The 16,281-nt window shown below is 39.8% G+C and overlaps 1 protein-coding gene and 2 non-coding genes across 3 annotated transcripts; 1 reads left to right on the forward strand and 2 right to left on the reverse strand.

Annotated features, from left to right (window-relative positions):
* Positions 1-219: 219 nt before the first annotated feature.
* Positions 220-326, reverse strand: LOC116279173 (U6 spliceosomal RNA). Its single transcript, XR_004188541.1, has one exon. It is a non-coding gene; the product is annotated as a U6 spliceosomal RNA (small nuclear RNA).
* A 3,762-nt stretch (positions 327-4,088) lies between these two features.
* On the forward strand, positions 4,089-4,161 carry TRNAA-GGC (transfer RNA alanine (anticodon GGC)). The gene has a single exon. It is a non-coding gene; the product is annotated as a tRNA-Ala (tRNA).
* A 5,898-nt stretch (positions 4,162-10,059) lies between these two features.
* Positions 10,060-16,202, reverse strand: HMGN1 (high mobility group nucleosome binding domain 1). The gene is made up of 6 exons (XM_072969332.1): positions 16,013-16,202; positions 15,652-15,684; positions 15,535-15,564; positions 15,402-15,452; positions 12,465-12,593; positions 10,060-10,918 (listed from the first exon to the last, which is right to left on the reverse strand). Exons 1-6 carry the CDS (start codon positions 16,025-16,027, stop codon positions 10,871-10,873), a joined length of 306 nt encoding a protein of 101 aa, XP_072825433.1. The 5' UTR covers positions 16,028-16,202; the 3' UTR covers positions 10,060-10,870.
* Positions 16,203-16,281: the final 79 nt, after the last annotated feature.

The following is a 16,281-nucleotide window of genomic DNA, read 5'->3' on the forward strand; positions in this document are numbered from 1 at the left end:
TATTGTTTGAAACAGCCTCCCCTCCCCCATAAAACCCTTTGTCTTTTTTTCATAAGCCCCTTTCTTTTGACTCCATTCACACATTCTCTAGTCTGCCTTCTGCTCCTCCTCATATGCAGAGATACTTAGGTCCTTTCTGTGTTCCCAAGACTAGGCACACGTCTCACCCTCTCTATTCAGTTTTCTATCGTTACTCCATCTTTTTTTTCCATTATTTTTATAAATATGGAATGCTTCATGAAATTCCGTGTCATCCTTATGCAGGGGCCGAGCTAACCTCCTCTGCATTGTTCCAGTGTTAGTGTATGTGCTGCCAAAGTGAGCACGATCTTTTAGATTCCTCTTGCTTGCAGAAGAGTGACAGTTTCTGTCCTAACTCCAGATTATTAGGTAAACAGTAGATGGATCTTCTGAATAGTTGTACTGTAAAATTCAAACATGATTAGCATAGGGAGAACATGTTCTTCTAGCCAGTAGGCAAGGCATACCCTGCCAAAATCAACTCTACCTTCTCAATGTCTGATTCAAATGGCAAATATTTCTCCATGGCTACCCTGTGATCTAAATTTAGTTGCCTCAGCAAAAGTATCCACACTTAAAAAAATATTTATTTCAAGATTCCAAATAAATGCCATGCTGAGTTTAACAACGTCAAAGCACAAGCTTGGTTTTATTAACCAAGTGATGCTCTTCTTTGACTGTTGTTTTGCACTTTTCCACTTCTAATTTTTATCTTGACATTCTCAGGCCTATAGAAAAGTTGAAAGACTGGTACAAAGAAATCTTAAATGTCCTTCGTGGAGTTCACCAGTTGTACGACATTCGCTTTGATTCATTTGTTTATCTGACACATTTAAAATCAAGTTGTACACATTATGACTTTTCACCTCAGGTAATTTAATATGCCCCTACTAAGAATAAGGACACAGTCGTACATAATTACGGTACCATGACGACCCCCAAGAAAATGCAATAATTTTTCAAGGTTATCTTCTTGGCAGCATATATTCAAATCTCTCCAATTGTTGAAAATTGCCAATTTGTATATTATGAACAATGCTATTTAACATTTTTTGATATCTATAAAATCCGTCTAACTTTAGAATATAATAAAAACATTTCTCCTAGACCTTCTATAGTTTTAGGTTTTACATTTAAATTTATTCTCCATTTTGGGTTATTTTTTATATACAATGTGAGGTGTTTTAGTGTGTGGATATCCAATTGTTGTAGCACCATTTTTGAAGACTATTTTTCTGCATAAATTTCCTTTGCACCTTCATTGCAGATCAATTGGCCATATCTGTGTGAGTCTCTTTCTGGCTTCTCTACTCTGTTCCATTGATCTCGGTGTCTGTCCTTTCACAAATACTACACTGTCTCAATTACAACGATTTACTATAGGAAGTCTTGAAGTCAGGTAATGTAAATCCTCCAACTTTGTTTTTTTATTTCCCAAATGGTTTTCATTATTTTATTTCCTTTGCTTTTATATACAAATTTTAGAATCAACCTGTCAATTTCTACCAAAAAACAAATTCCACAAACATTTCGGCCATTAATAATCTTTGTCTTCCCTTCTTGTGTTCTCTTGTGTTTCTTTAGGGTAGGTACTAAAAAATGGCATTACAGGCACATGAGAAATAATACATTTCAACTTACAAAGTACTGCTGAAAAAAGTTTTTTAATTAAAAAAAACAAAAATAAAAATGAACAAAAATAAACAACCCCCCAAAATAAAAAAACAAAAAATGAAGAAAAAACAAAAAACAAGAAAAATTGTTTAAAAAAAAAAAAAGAGAAAAGTGGAGGGTGGCGGTATAGCTCAGTGGTAAAGTATGTGCTTAGTACATGCAAGGTCCCAGGTTCAATCCCCAGTACCTCCATTAAGAGGGGGAAAAAAATACTGCTGAATTCCTCAGTCAATTCTTACAACTTCTAGAATGGAGATAAATATAATCAAAGTCATTTCCCAGAGTCTCGAAGATCTAAAAGCATAGCATGTTTGGACAGGTGTTTTAAATACACGTAATTTAGGTTATGTCTCTGCCAAGCCTGTTTGAGTAACACTAATCTCCCATTTGTTTCACTCAATACGTTGTTGCGTGTCTATTATGTGTGGTTCTAAGCTCGGAGGATGAAGAGGTGTGGAAAGCAGACAGGTTCCCACCTGGTAGTAAGGAGTGTGTATTCTCACTGTCATGAACTCAGGTGCTCTGAGCAGTGCCTCGTCCGTCACAGGAATTCAACGCACGCTCGTGCTGTCCTCACTTTGAACACAATAGCCCTTCCTGGTTTACTGGTTGAAACAAGTAGTTTCCCTACTAATAAGAGCCACATTTTTACCTTTCTAAAAATACACCACTGTCTCCAACTTAGTCCATAATGACAGAAACTCAGGAACTCAAAATTGTATCATGTTTATCTGAGAGAAATTAAAACGTGACCACAAAAAAAACCCTTTGTGCCAAACGGGTCACTGCAGCTTTACTCGTAAGAGCCAGCAAATAGAAACAGCCCAGCTGTGCATCAATAGGAAAATGGATTAACAAATTGTGGTCTTCTCATATATTGGATTTCTGCTCAGGAGTAAAAAGGAATGAAAAGCTGGGGCATGCAATAACATGGATGACTCTCAAAAACAGTCCTCTGAGTGAAAGAAGACTGTTACAAGAGAGCACATCACATGGTTCCATTTATGCGAAGTTCTGAAAGAGGCACAACTGATCTGTTGTGGACGAGGGAAGGCCATGCGGGGACCTCAGGGGTGACGGTGATTTTCTTTTTCTTGATAAGAATTTGGGTTACACAGCTGTGTCTCAGCAGTACACCTGTGATTTGTACATTTCATCAGATGCAAATTTAACCTCAAAAGAAAAAATAGAACTGTAAACAAATCTTGAACTCTCCTTTAATAATGTACATGCTGAAATACTAGGGGGAAGTGTACTGATGTCTGCAACTTACCCTGAGATAAATGAAAAAAATAAGATGAATTGTTGTGTGGAGGGAGGAACGGGTAGATGGACATAAAGATACAGAATAAAGCAAGGATAGTGAAAATATAAATTGTGGAATCTAGATGGTGGGTACATGGACGTTCTCTATAAGATTGTCAACCTTTTTGTATATCTGAAAATTTCATAATAACATGTTGTGACAAAAATTGTATCACACATTGGGGAAATGTAACTGAACTTTTATTGTAAGGTTAACATTTAGCCAGATGAAACTGAGTTCAAATTCTAGCCATGCAGTGGAATCTAAAGAAAGGACACAAATGATCTTATTTACAAAACAGAAACAGATTCACAGACATAGAAAACAAATTTATGGTTCTCAAAGGGGAGAGGGGTGGGGGAGGGATAAATTAGGAAGTTGGGTTTAGCAGATACACACTACTATATACAAAATAGATAAACAACAAGGTCCTACTGTACAGCACAGGGATCTATATTCAGTAGCTTGTAATAACCTATAATGGAAAAGAATCTGAAAAAGAACGTGTATGTATAGGTGTAACAGAATCTCTGTGCTGTACATTAGAGGCTAACACAATATTGGAAATCAACTATACTTCAATTTTAAAATTAATTAATTAATAGAATAAAATAAATAAAAGAATAGAATAAAAAAATCAGAAAAAGAAATCCTAGCCATCCAGCTCCCTACCGAGTTTAACCTGTACCTGCTACGGTTTTCTCAGCTGTTATGCGGACATGGTTCTTCTTTTGCAGGGTTTTGTGAGAACCACATTAGGCAGTACACTTAGAGTATATTAAAGACACGGCAGGTGAACAACGAATGGGAGCCTTTATACTGTCATTGGTGACTTTAACGTAAGAGTTCAAAGAAGATAGCCCTCGATGTGGACCGCAAAAATCTAAGGAGGCTTCCTGGGGTGGGGGTGATTTTACACGAAGAGTAGAATTCAGACCGAGCAAATCAAGGGCTTTCCTGGTGGGAGAAAAAGCCTGAGGAAAGACCTAGAAACAAGAATGAGGTCACCAGGGCAAACCTGGTGAGGAGAGAAGACTCTGTGTTTTGTTTCCTTCAAAATAAAATTAAAATATCTGCATATGTCAGGGGAGGGTATAGCTCAGAGGTAGAGTGTGTGCTTGGCATGCACGAGGTCCTGGGTTCAATCCCCAGTACCTCTATTAAAAATAAATAAATAAACCTAATCACACCCCCTGCCACAAAAACTAATTATAGAAGTATATCTGCATATGTGAATCTCCAGATAAAGGAAGACTTGTTGCACAATTTACCCTGCCCCCCTTGAATCCTTTTGGGGGCAGGGTCTTTAAATACTGCAGTGAAGACAATTTTCAGTTCTGTTGTTTGAGAGTAGACTGTTACACTCTACCGCCTTATAACTTTCTTGAAACAAAATTTCATCCTCTGTACCTTTTCTGCTAGAAGATGTGCTGGTTAACTGGACCTGGCAAGAACTGAAGCTGTCAACCAGAGCCCTTTGTCTACTGGGGCTAAAACTCCAGGCCTACCCCCTGCTAAACATGTGGACTAAAGAAATGCCAGAGGAAGGGCGCCCTGAGAGGGAGACCCATCAAAGCACCTGAATCTGAGCCTCCCCCCGCCGCCTTCACTGCGCTCTCCAAGGTGCAAACCATCACCCCTCTCGGCCTCCTGCACGGTCTCGCTTCCGCTTTTGTTCTGTGTCGTTGGCAGATGACGGCCCACGAAGGAGTCCACATCCAGATCCCTGGAATCTGTGACTTTGTTATCCTTACATGACAAAATGGCTTTGCAGGTGGGATTAAGGACTTGAGACGGGAAAATTCAGGAGGCAGGAGGGTCAGAGGTGGAGAAAGCGATGTGACAACAGAAACAGTGCACAAGGTGATGCACTTGTTGGGGGTGGTACACAAGCCGAGGAAGGCAGGCGACCCCCAGAAGCTGGAAAAGTCGAGGAAACAGAGCCTCCCCTAGAGTCTGCAGAAGGAATGTAGTCCTGCTGACACCTTGGTTTTAGCCCCGTGAGACGCGGCTCAGACTTCTGTCCTCCAGAACTGTAAGATGATAAACTTGTGTTGTTTTAAGGCACCAGGTTCCAGTAGCCAGAGGTAGCTTTCAGAACTGTCAGCCAGAGCACACTGGTTGATTCCTTGTTCACGACGCTTTCCCATTGTATCCACAATAAAACCCAAATCGTCTTTTGTGATCTGGCTCCTACGTACCTATTTTTCCCAGCCCCTCCTGCTCTTCCTAACCCTGCTTCAGCCTGCCTTTACTTCCTTCATTAAACCTGGCTCATGTCTACCTCAGGGCCTTTGCATTTGCTATTCTTGCTGTTTCTTCTGATCAGAATGCTCAACCTGCAGACCTTCACACGGGGGGATCCTTTCCTCTATTTCAATCTCTTCAGAGATGACATCGTCCCAGAGCAGTTTTCCCTAAACACACTATGTTAAATAACATCACTCCATTTTCTAGTTTCTTACCCTCTTTTTGTTGTCTTCATAACATGGCTTCCTGAAATTATTTCGTGTACATAGTTTTAATTTGTCTCCTGCTGGTCTTCTCAGTCAGGTGTAAGCTGAAGAGGACTGGGAGCTTGCCTGCTCACTGAAGAATCTCACAGCCTTGGCGGGCACAGGGGGTCACCCTCACAGCTCCATGTTGCATGAGTGCACAGACTGCCTCCCCCATCCTGTACCAGTTTTACCAGGGAACCACCCCCCCGATAAATCACTTTTCATGCCATTTGAGGAAAGACATAGGGTCACTGATTATTTTATTTCCAGGTCTTCCTGGCAGAGCTGGGGATAAATTGGCAAATAGCCCCCAAAGCAGTCACGAATTAAATAAAAAAGAACCCCCATTCAAAAATACCTCCCCAAAATCGAGTAGCAGGAGATTTTTCAATATTTTCAACTTACAATGGGTTTATCGCGACATAACCCTATCTTCAGTCAAAGAAGAGACAGCATAGGTGGGGCAGGGGTACAGCTCAGTGGTAGAGCATGTGCTTAGCACGCATGAGATCCTGGGTTCCATTCCCAGTACCTCCATTAAAAAACAAAATCCTAACGACCTGCCCCCTCCAAAAAAAATGGACTCTTCTTAGGAACATCGTGTTCTTCATTTATTCAGATTTCTTATGTCCTCCAGTCAAGTCTTTGTAGAGAAAAATGCTCATTTTTGATGCTGACCAAGACCCATTCTGAGTCCAGAAGTTCCGAAAAGCAGTGTGCTCCCTTGCTAAGTATCCAGGCTCTGTGTATCCTGATATCTAAAAAAATCACTTCATTCATATTAGCTCAGTTAAATTAGTTGTATTTAATATTTAGTTCACTTTGACCTCAAAGATAAATGAAATAAGAAGTGAAGCAGAAAGCGAGAAGACATGTTACAGTAGTTAAGACTGCCTTTAAATACATTTCTTGTGAAAAACCCAATCAGCACTGGTGGAAATTGTAATCTTGCACATTTTAATATGCAGCCACTTCCTGAGACAGACACATCCAAGCATGCGAGGTTTTCAGCTTTTCTTCTCTATGAATCATGCGTAACAGATTAGTTCAGAAATTTTCATACATAACTTGAATGTATCATTAGTTTTCATACATTTTTCAACTTGAATTTTCTAAAGTGCTTTCAGAGATTAAATATAATATTAACTTAATTTGAAGTTATGAATTAAACCTAAAACGCAACAGTAATAAGGATGTAAGGAAATGCTGAAAGACTTAACAAATGCTGTATTCTAGTAAGATACTGCAGCCAGATCTTATGAGCAAGCTTTCTCGTTTATCATGCTCAACTTGACGCTGGTTAAATCAAACGTATTTTCTAAGGCTTTACTCAACAACATATATCGTTGTAAAAGGGGACAGGTCCACCAGGAATCTAGTTACCGCACGCTCTGAAAATCACGGAGGAATAGTATCAGACACCTTACTGGGCGCTGTGTGCAGGGACTGCTTTAGCTCCTTGCACCCCTGAGAAAGGCATGATTACCCCTCAGTTAAGCCCTGTTACCAGTCTTGCGCCCCTTCCATTGCGGGGTCATGTCATCTACAAGCAAGATGGCAGTGGAGCCGCGGTAACCATCCTTGATCAGATCTGCATGTGCCCCACGTGGAGACTGTCCCTAGCGTCCTTGAGCTGGGGTTCCTTCTCCCCAGTAACTTTCTAATGACGTGGTACATTTCCATGCCCTCGAAAATTTCAAAATACTCGTTTACTTTCTTTAAATGGATGTGGAATCAGCATCTGGAAGGTAACACACTGATTCTAAAAGTGGAACTGGCCACATTGGATTTTTTGGGAAAAATAGCAGCTTCTTGTTAAATTGAATCTAAATCTAACCCTGACAAAACATGTACAACTTCAAAGATAAATTAACAATTTTTATACCAAAGTAGACATTCGTTTCCTGTGATTCTGTTCAGTTTTAATTTCCTATTTACAGGTATTATTTTTAAAATATGCATTTTCATTTGCTTCAAAATGATAAGGATGGGCTAGATTGGCAATGGTTTGATGGCTCTGGGGACTGGTTGACTGGAACATGGGGGTTTAGTATACTGTACTGCTTCTGAATGTGGGTGAAATTACCCCTAACTCAGAGGGAAAAAACCCAAACTGCCAAATCATAGCATAGCCACACAATAAACTATTAAGCAAACATTAAAATATTTTACAAATAAAGAAAACTGCAAATGTGTATAAAAAAATGAACATGTTTAAAATTATTAATTTTAGCTCCTGGGATTAAATGATTTCACTTTACATTTATTTTTCAGTTTTTTAAAAAACATAAACCTAAACATTCATGATCTGAAAACCAATTTGTTACCAAGCTGCATCCCATTATCTTTTTAAGACTCTTCATCAACTACTTAATATATATTTGTTTTTATTTTTAATTGAATTTTTTCCGTATATATATTTTTTTCATCACCTACTTAAGCTTAATGTTTTGAAATTCTGAACTGTCTTGCAATTAAGTATTTTTACTGCACACTCATGGAACTGTGGATTGTCATAGGCAGATAATATATGGAATCTGTCCATAAGGATTAATAGAAATATCCCATATTTTAGTTTCACAGTGCTTGTTATAATGGGAAAAAATGTCTAAACATCCGACAAATTACGTTCTTGAAATAAAATACTGTGCAGTGCTTTCAAATGGAAGTATACTCATTAACCTAGGGGAAAGTTCACAGTTGAGAAAGATTACAAAATAAAATATATGACACCAATTTCATAAATTCATACAAGCATAGAAAAGAATCTGAGAAAAAAGCATCTTAATTAGTAGTCTAGTGAGTGAATTATAGTTTTGGATGTTTTTAGCTTTTTTGTGTTCGAGTTTTTCCCCCAGTATAAATGGCTCCTGTACAAATATTACACACACAATTTTTCCTCCCTGCACTTGCCTAATGCCCCGAATTCCTGTCCGCGTCCCCACACTTCCACACACTTCCCCAACACTCCTACAACAATCTTTTCTTGTCTCTGGGGTTCCACGATCATCAGGTATCTCCGAATCAGGTACCAGGTTCTGTGCCTTAAGTCTTGTGATTAATGCGCAATTAAAAGGTCAAATTCAACCTCTGACAAGCCGAGAGAACGCAGGGTTCTTGCTAACTGGTTTTTCTAGTTAACTAATGAGATCGTCTGATTTGTTAGCATCATTACTAAACAGTTATGTTCCTTGTCCCTCCAGGACGTCTGGTACCTACATTGACCGTTTCTAACACAGCTCTCATTGTTCAGAACTAGTTGTTGAAAAGGCAAAAGATTAACTTTTTCTAAGTACTGATCCCAGAAAAGATGCCTCGACATCATTGACTTTTTAAAAGAAGTAATTGTTTTCTGACAGCTAAGAATATCCAGTTGAAGGTTCATTTTATTATAAAAGGATAATGCTTAAGGCAAGCATGTCATTCCAATTTTCTACAAAAAAAAAAAAAGGAATCTTTTAGGTATTAATCTACAAGTCAAAAATCCCTGTTGTGCTATTTTTTAAGACAAAAATTAATAAATCTCTTTAAACGTACTGCTAGCAATGAGCTCAGAATAAGACAATCTTTATGACTGTAAACACTTCTCACAAACCTAGCAGTGGGATGCTTGGGCAGCACAAACACTGCCAGTTGGGTTACAAGGTTTAAAATTCATTATTTTTTCCCCATTTTTTTTTTTTTTTGCGGAGGGGGGGACATACTTTTAACTGCTACAAGTAATTGCTAGAAATCATGGTACCAAAAAATTGCATGAAGTATCCAAACACACAGCAAATACTCTAGCTCCATGTTTAAATTTTCATATTCACTGACCTATTCCTCCAAAACTTAGAAACTAAAGGAAAATCTGTGTATCAGTTTCAGGCCCTCTACAGCCTCATGACCACCCAGCACTTCCCTATTCCCCAGGGGCTGCCGAAGCCCTCCTCTGGGCGTCAGTTCAATCCAAAGGAACATCTTCGCGTTTTTTTCTGCTGTGTCACGTTTCACATGCCACGCTTCCCGTGAACGCTGCTCGCCTCGGTCACTGCAGTGGCTCACCGTCCTTGCAGAGTTCTATGACCCTCTAGGACTCATCTTTGTACACGCAAATTACTTCCAGGGTAGACATCTGAACTTTGTTCCAAGGCCTCCCCTCTTTAGCAGTAACCGAGGTAAGCTGCCACCTCTGGCCCATTTCTCTATTTGCCAAATCAGGTGTCCACCACCACCTTTAAAGACTACTTAGGTGGCAAAAGTGAAGTGTAACACACACAAAAACAAGTCTCAAAAAAACAGTATGCAAATACAACCCTAGCAGATCTAGTTCTAGCTTACTCAGTATTTATAAACTCACCTCATATGGAGAATGAATAATTATGTAACTCTTTGCTTTAGAGGACACTGAACTGATTTCCCATTAAAACAGGTTAGTCCCACAAACATCTTCAAAGTACACTGTAGAAGTATTGTAGAAAAATGAAATATGTCACTCTTCCAAAATTTTGGGGAAAAACAAATGTAGAAATTCTTTAAAATAAAATTTACACCAGAACTTAATTCATGTGCTTCAAGAAATTCTTTCACAACTGAGATTTTATTGGTTGTTTTGAGGATCAGTACAGACATTTCCATTTGTACACAATTCTTAACACACATACCAAAAATCTAAAATAATCATGTAGTTGTGATTCTTTTCCAAACAGTTATTCCAGTGACTTTCCAGCTGAAAATTTGGAAACAAATTTTCCTTAACAGGATATCAAGTACCAGTATCATCCAATGTTGATATGCTGTTACATCGTAAGTCCCACCAATTCACAATTTAATATCATATACACTACACACTCAAATTTTCAATCGTTCACAGCACATTAACAAAGTTACTAGGAAACTGGACTACCACGACCAAAGATGTTACAGAGTGCACAAAATTCCGATGAGGAGAGCCAAGATCAAGGAGTGGTTTGCTTTAGGAAACAATTCTACCAAAAACAACATGGGAAGAGAAGTAATTTAAAGTGTTCAAGACATTAGATGCACAACTGACTCCAAATTGCGATTTAATTATGCTCTCTGTATTATAGGATATAAAAACTACCCCCCATCTATGGAATGTTAAGCTGACACTGAAGACAATCAAAGCCTCCCATATTCAATATCCCACTATTTTCTGGTTGTATCAAAAAATAAACAACCAGCAAATGATTTCACCTCTTAAAAAAAAGCATTTACACTTAAAAAATGGGATGAGGTGGGATTCCCTCCTTCTTAAAAATGTTTCTAGAGCTACTAAAAAACTTGCATTTACAAAATAGTTGATAAAAATATTCCTCTGGATTGTACAAGAAGGGAGACAGGGACCACTGATAAGACCAGGTGTATGCTATTAATCAGACTTGGCTTCTTTCTCTCCTGCTTCATCAGAGGCTGGGCTCTGCAAATCAAAGGAGAAATAGTGATCAAACATTTGACTTCTGTATCATTGCTATTTAGGGATTTTAGCATTTAATACAATGTTAAGTTTTACTTAGTGTTACTACTGTCTTAGAAATACATTCAATCCTCATTATTTGTAGATCCTGCACTTGTAAATTCGCCTACTCACTAACATTTATTTGTAACCCCTAAGTCCATATTCACGACACTTCCACGGTCACGTGCAGACACAAGGCAGCGGAAAATGTGAGTCACCTGACACGTACGTTCCCAGCTGAGGTTGTTCTGCTTTCTTGTTTCAGCTGTAATGCTGTAAGTAAGTGTCCTGTGCACTATTTAGTGCCACACATTTCAGTTTTTGTGCTTTTGGCTGACAATGTGGACAAGTGTAGGCTACATGCAAGAAAGCTGTGCTGTGCCGCGTGGAGAAAATAAATGTTGGACAGCTTCATTTAGGCACGAGTTACAGTGCCGTTTCTGTTGGTCCTGAATTCAATATAACTTATCAAAAGCTTCTATTAAACAGAAACACACATAAAAGGTTATGGTCTGATCTGCTGACAGAATGTGATCAGAACATCAGAACATTTCAGGAATCAAACCCTGTATTTCTACTACGTGCAACTGCCCAATATTCAGAGCAACCTTACAGAACAGAGCCATCATGAATAAAGAGAATCAACTGTAGTTTAACAAAAGATAACAGAAGCCAAATTCTCCACTTATAGCTGGATTAGTTAATGTCATCTTAATGTCACATGTTTGATGTGTAACTAGAACTAGAAATGAAAAGTAAACTGATTACAAATTTCACAGGAATAAATAGTTGATTACTTTAAAGTCTGATCTATGAATATAAAAGTCTAAAAGTTAATACCCTAAATTATATTTTCTGGTTAGCAAATATAATGGTTTTTTAAAAAAAGGCTTGGCTTCATAAAGGTTAACCTTTTGCAGCCTTGCAAACAACTTATTTCTTAAGACCTCTTTTTCTCATAGCTTAAAAGGATAGAGATGGAGGACATCAATCTTTTTGTTTGATCTTAGTTACTATTTAGTCCTACGTAAGTGGCTACTTCTAAGAAAAATAAACCTTCACTAGAAATGCAAGTGGGAAAAACATGGCAAATGAAGGAAATGGATTACAAAATTTTTTAAAAGCAATATCCAGAATATAAAAACAAACAAGACTCATAGTTCTATAGATGGCAATTTGGAAAAAAAAAGACTAGAATATTTAACAAAACCCTGAGGTTATGTAAAAAGAGAAAAATGTGTTATACCATTTAGTAAAATACACACCAGGAATTAAATTAATAAATGCTGTGTACAATGTAGATGCTTAAAAAATTCATTTACATACATATATATTTTCAAATATGAACTCATAAAAAATCATCTGTCCACTCACTTGGGGTTACTATCCAGAAAAATGTTCAACATTATAAAGGATAAACAGTGCCTTGTCTGCTACGTAAAAATATACAATTTATTACCCACTCTTCTGAGTCAAGGTTAGTAACACAAACACACACACTCCTGACCTCCTCATTTTTAGTTTCTCCGTTTTCTGCAGGTAAATCTTCTTTAGGCTCTTGGTTAGCCACTTCAGCCTGTTTTCCCTTTGCTCCCCTTTTCCCTTTTGTTTGCACTTTTTTGCCTGAAGATTTATCCTATGACAGAATAAGAGTTTATATTTTAAGTATCAATGTTACACGTACTAACATTTTCTGACTTGCTAGAGAGATGTATCCACAACAGCTGCGATGTTAACCCTAGGTCAGCCTAAGTTACACGACACACCTTAAGGTCCCCCCCCAGTCATCAGGACGACGTTTGCCAAGGAGAACCCTACCAGAGCCTGCACACCGAGCCTCACCAGACTTACGATTAAACCTAAAGCCTGAGCTGCAATACTACTTCTCTGCTTTCTCTACCACCCACTAGTCTCTGAGGTTCCACAGGACAGAACAAATGAGGTGGAGAATCACTGGAGGAATCTCTTCCCCACTGAAACCCTACCCACCCCTAAGCTTCTTTTGAGCCCAAATAATAATCAAATTGTCAAATAACCACTGTCCTGACGAGACGCTTACCCTCACAGTAAGATCATTCACCTGAAAAAAGCACCATGTTGTAAGGTCAGGGTGACTATCCTGCTACAGTTAATCCCTTGATATCATATAATGAGTAGCTAAAAGGCTCAATTTTGAGTTTATCGTTTTCATTTAGGTGTTTGAAGAATCTGAAAAGCACAGGTATTAGTACGATGATAAAAAGAGGTTCAAAAGTTAATGCACTTTAATGTGATACAAAACAGTGTTTCTGTATACCATACATTAATGGGGAAAGAGAAACTGAACAAATGTTTATTTCCTGTAAATAGATAACGCAGTAAAACAGTCGAAATAAGGCCACCAGTGAGTTGTGTAAGAACAATACTTGAGTTAAACAGCCACAAACACATGCAAGGAGATCTCACACTTCCAATGCTGAGGTGGAACAATCAGTGCAATTTACTCTGCACCAACGCATTTCACACATAAGGACAGCACGAGGACTATCGCTAAACTCATTATCTTTAAGATAAATAATGCCTTATGTAAACAAACATAGTTGGGACAACACTGTTACATACACGGCTACCATGAAGTGTCACAAATGCTTCTGTACTTAAAAATGATCCATTTATAATCTGATTTCTTTAGACTTCTCATTAATTTCGTAACCATTATCTCAGTAACATAAAAATGTAAAATCTTAAAAGTGAAAACAAAATATGCAATATCCTGGACTGAAATAACACGACTTTTAACTATTAATAGCTGGAAAGCGAGATAAATCAACATGTCTGTAGTACAGTAATCAATATATCAAAAGCTTTACCTTCTGTTTAAGCCTTTAGAATGAATCAATTACAAAGACAAAGATTACAGAAACTAAAGGGGAAAAAAATAGCTCCTCCCTTTCCCCATCATGTTTCCTTTGGGAAAACTGAACTGACAGGTTTGTTTCTCAAGGAACACTGAAGACTTACCTGTTGGCCTCTCATTGAGTGAAAGAAAATGTTGATTACATCTGATTTCCCAGACTCAGCTGGAGGTAAAAATCTGAACTGGTTTCATTAAATTTTTTTTAGACCAGATCAAAATATAGACAGAGGTAAATGAGAATAAGAAGAAAAAAATCTGAGAAAATAGGCATAGTATTTCAGCCAACTGATTTATTAAAAAAGGCAAATAATAAAAGATGTGTAAGAATAGTACGGTGTTCACTCAGACATCTTGCAACAAGATCCACTATTTTCCCCTCCGTTAAGTTTCTAGGGTACTCTATTTTTCGTACAGATTACATTATTTCCTTGTGTGAGAAGTTCTATACTACATACACCTATACCTTCCTTGATCTGTTAAAAAAAGAAATCACAAAATAGAACTTTCTACTGGAAAAAAGTTAAGATTTTTACCCTCAGCTCTTTAAAACGTTTAAACAAAAAAAAAAAAAGGGAAAAAAACTTTTGATTGAGCTTCCACCTACACTTTTCAGAAAGGAGTAATCAGGCTAAGGATTATTTGAGGAGACGTCTAACAGCAAACTCTCACTTAAGCTCTGAGTTAACAGAAATTAATCACACCATGAACTCCCCACAATGAACATGAGAGCTTCACAAAGAATGGTTCCCATGCTATATCCAAAAACAAAGTAACAAATAATACACACGTATTTTGCCCTTCCAACTTAAGTTTTAACGTCATATATCCAAGCACAACTTCATTCCAAAGACCTGCAATGTGAATAATGCCATCATGAATCTATTTTAGAGCAATAGCCATCACGCTACCTACAATTAACTCAAAGCCTGTTATGGTAAAATAATTTAGTGAACTCCTATACATACAACTGTATATAAAATACTTTTAGAATACTGGTAGTCCTGTTACCAGGGAACACAACTCTTTATCTACCCCCCCACACATGATCCCCTACCTTGCCTTGCGAAACTTACATACAAAACTTACATACTCCCCTTCTCCTGGCCTCAGTCCTAGCTTTGCTGTTGTCAAAAGAGGAAGTACAAGCACGTAACCAACAGAGGAGCACTAACCATAACGTACACAACACAAACAATGGATTTCCCTGGTGAGCGAAAAGTATTATTTAGTATTTTCACCCGTCTTAAGTTTACTCCTAAATTCTGCAACAGTATTAAAAGGATACATTATATTCCCATAAACCAGGATGACTACATCCACTGTATTTCACCCAGACTAGGAAAAGATACTGTTTACTTAAGTTATTAAAACACAGAACAAAAGTAGGTAAATAAGTACTTTTTCGACTTTCCGGGAGACGAGGGCATTTAACTGCAAATTATTTTGAGACACTCAAAAGTCAAGATCTTGCTCGCCGGTGGGGCGCCTTAGGTAGCACTGCAGCATTTCCAAGACACCGCGGTCTCTGAAGGTAAGTTTGAAACCTACCTTTCCTGCCGCCTTTTTTGGCTTCGTTTCCACTTTTGCAGGAGCAGGTTTCTGAAAGGCAAAGGTAACACTTGAGTTTCCACTCGCGTAAGATCCCACGGAAAGGAAAGGTTATGGGGCTCGCCTTACTTACAGCTGACAACCTCGCCGATCTTCTCTTGGGCTTTAGGGGAAAAAAAGGAAAATGAGCGAGGAATGAGGGATGCACTGCAAACCGAACCCACCCCCGGGAGAGAAGCGGGGCTCTTACCTCCTCCTTCGCCGCCCCCTCGGCGGAACTGACCTGCGGAAAAGCAGACGGCGAGTGGGCGCAGCCCGCAAACAAAAGTGCCCGCGCCCCGCGCCCGCCCGCGAGAACAATGCCCGGCCGCGTGACGTCAGCGGCTTCCCGCCGCCGCGTTCGAATCTCCCACCCGGCTCCTCGGGCCGCCGAACGTTCCAGAACGGCGCGCCCGGGGCCGCCGCGCGCCCGCCCGCCCGCCGCAGAGCCAGGGAGTCTCCGGAGCCCAGCCCCGTCGATGGCGCGGCGGGGCCGGGGCCTGGGCCTCGCGGGGCGCCGCAGGCGGCCCGGGCGGCGGAGGGGGCGTGTGCGGGCCGCGGCCGGCGCTCACCTTCCTCTTGGGCATCGTGGCGGCGGGGCGGGCGCGTGCCGGGTGCCTGCGGGCCGCGGCGCGCCGAGAGCCTTCGCGAAGCTGGGCTGCCTGGCCGCTGCCGCTCCTCCCGCCGCCCGAGCTGCTGGGACCCGCGGCGGGGGCGGTGGGAGAACCGGATGGAACCGGATTGGGAGCCCGCCCCCTCCTCCCCCCCGCGTCCCCCGGCCGCGGGCTCCCCCTCCCCGCCAGCCGGGCCGCCCCCCGCCCCCACCCCCGTCCATTGGCTG

Source organism: Vicugna pacos, chromosome 1 (assembly GCF_048564905.1).
Source record: "Vicugna pacos chromosome 1, VicPac4, whole genome shotgun sequence".
In the NCBI taxonomy this organism is placed as follows: domain Eukaryota; kingdom Metazoa; phylum Chordata; class Mammalia; order Artiodactyla; family Camelidae; genus Vicugna; species Vicugna pacos.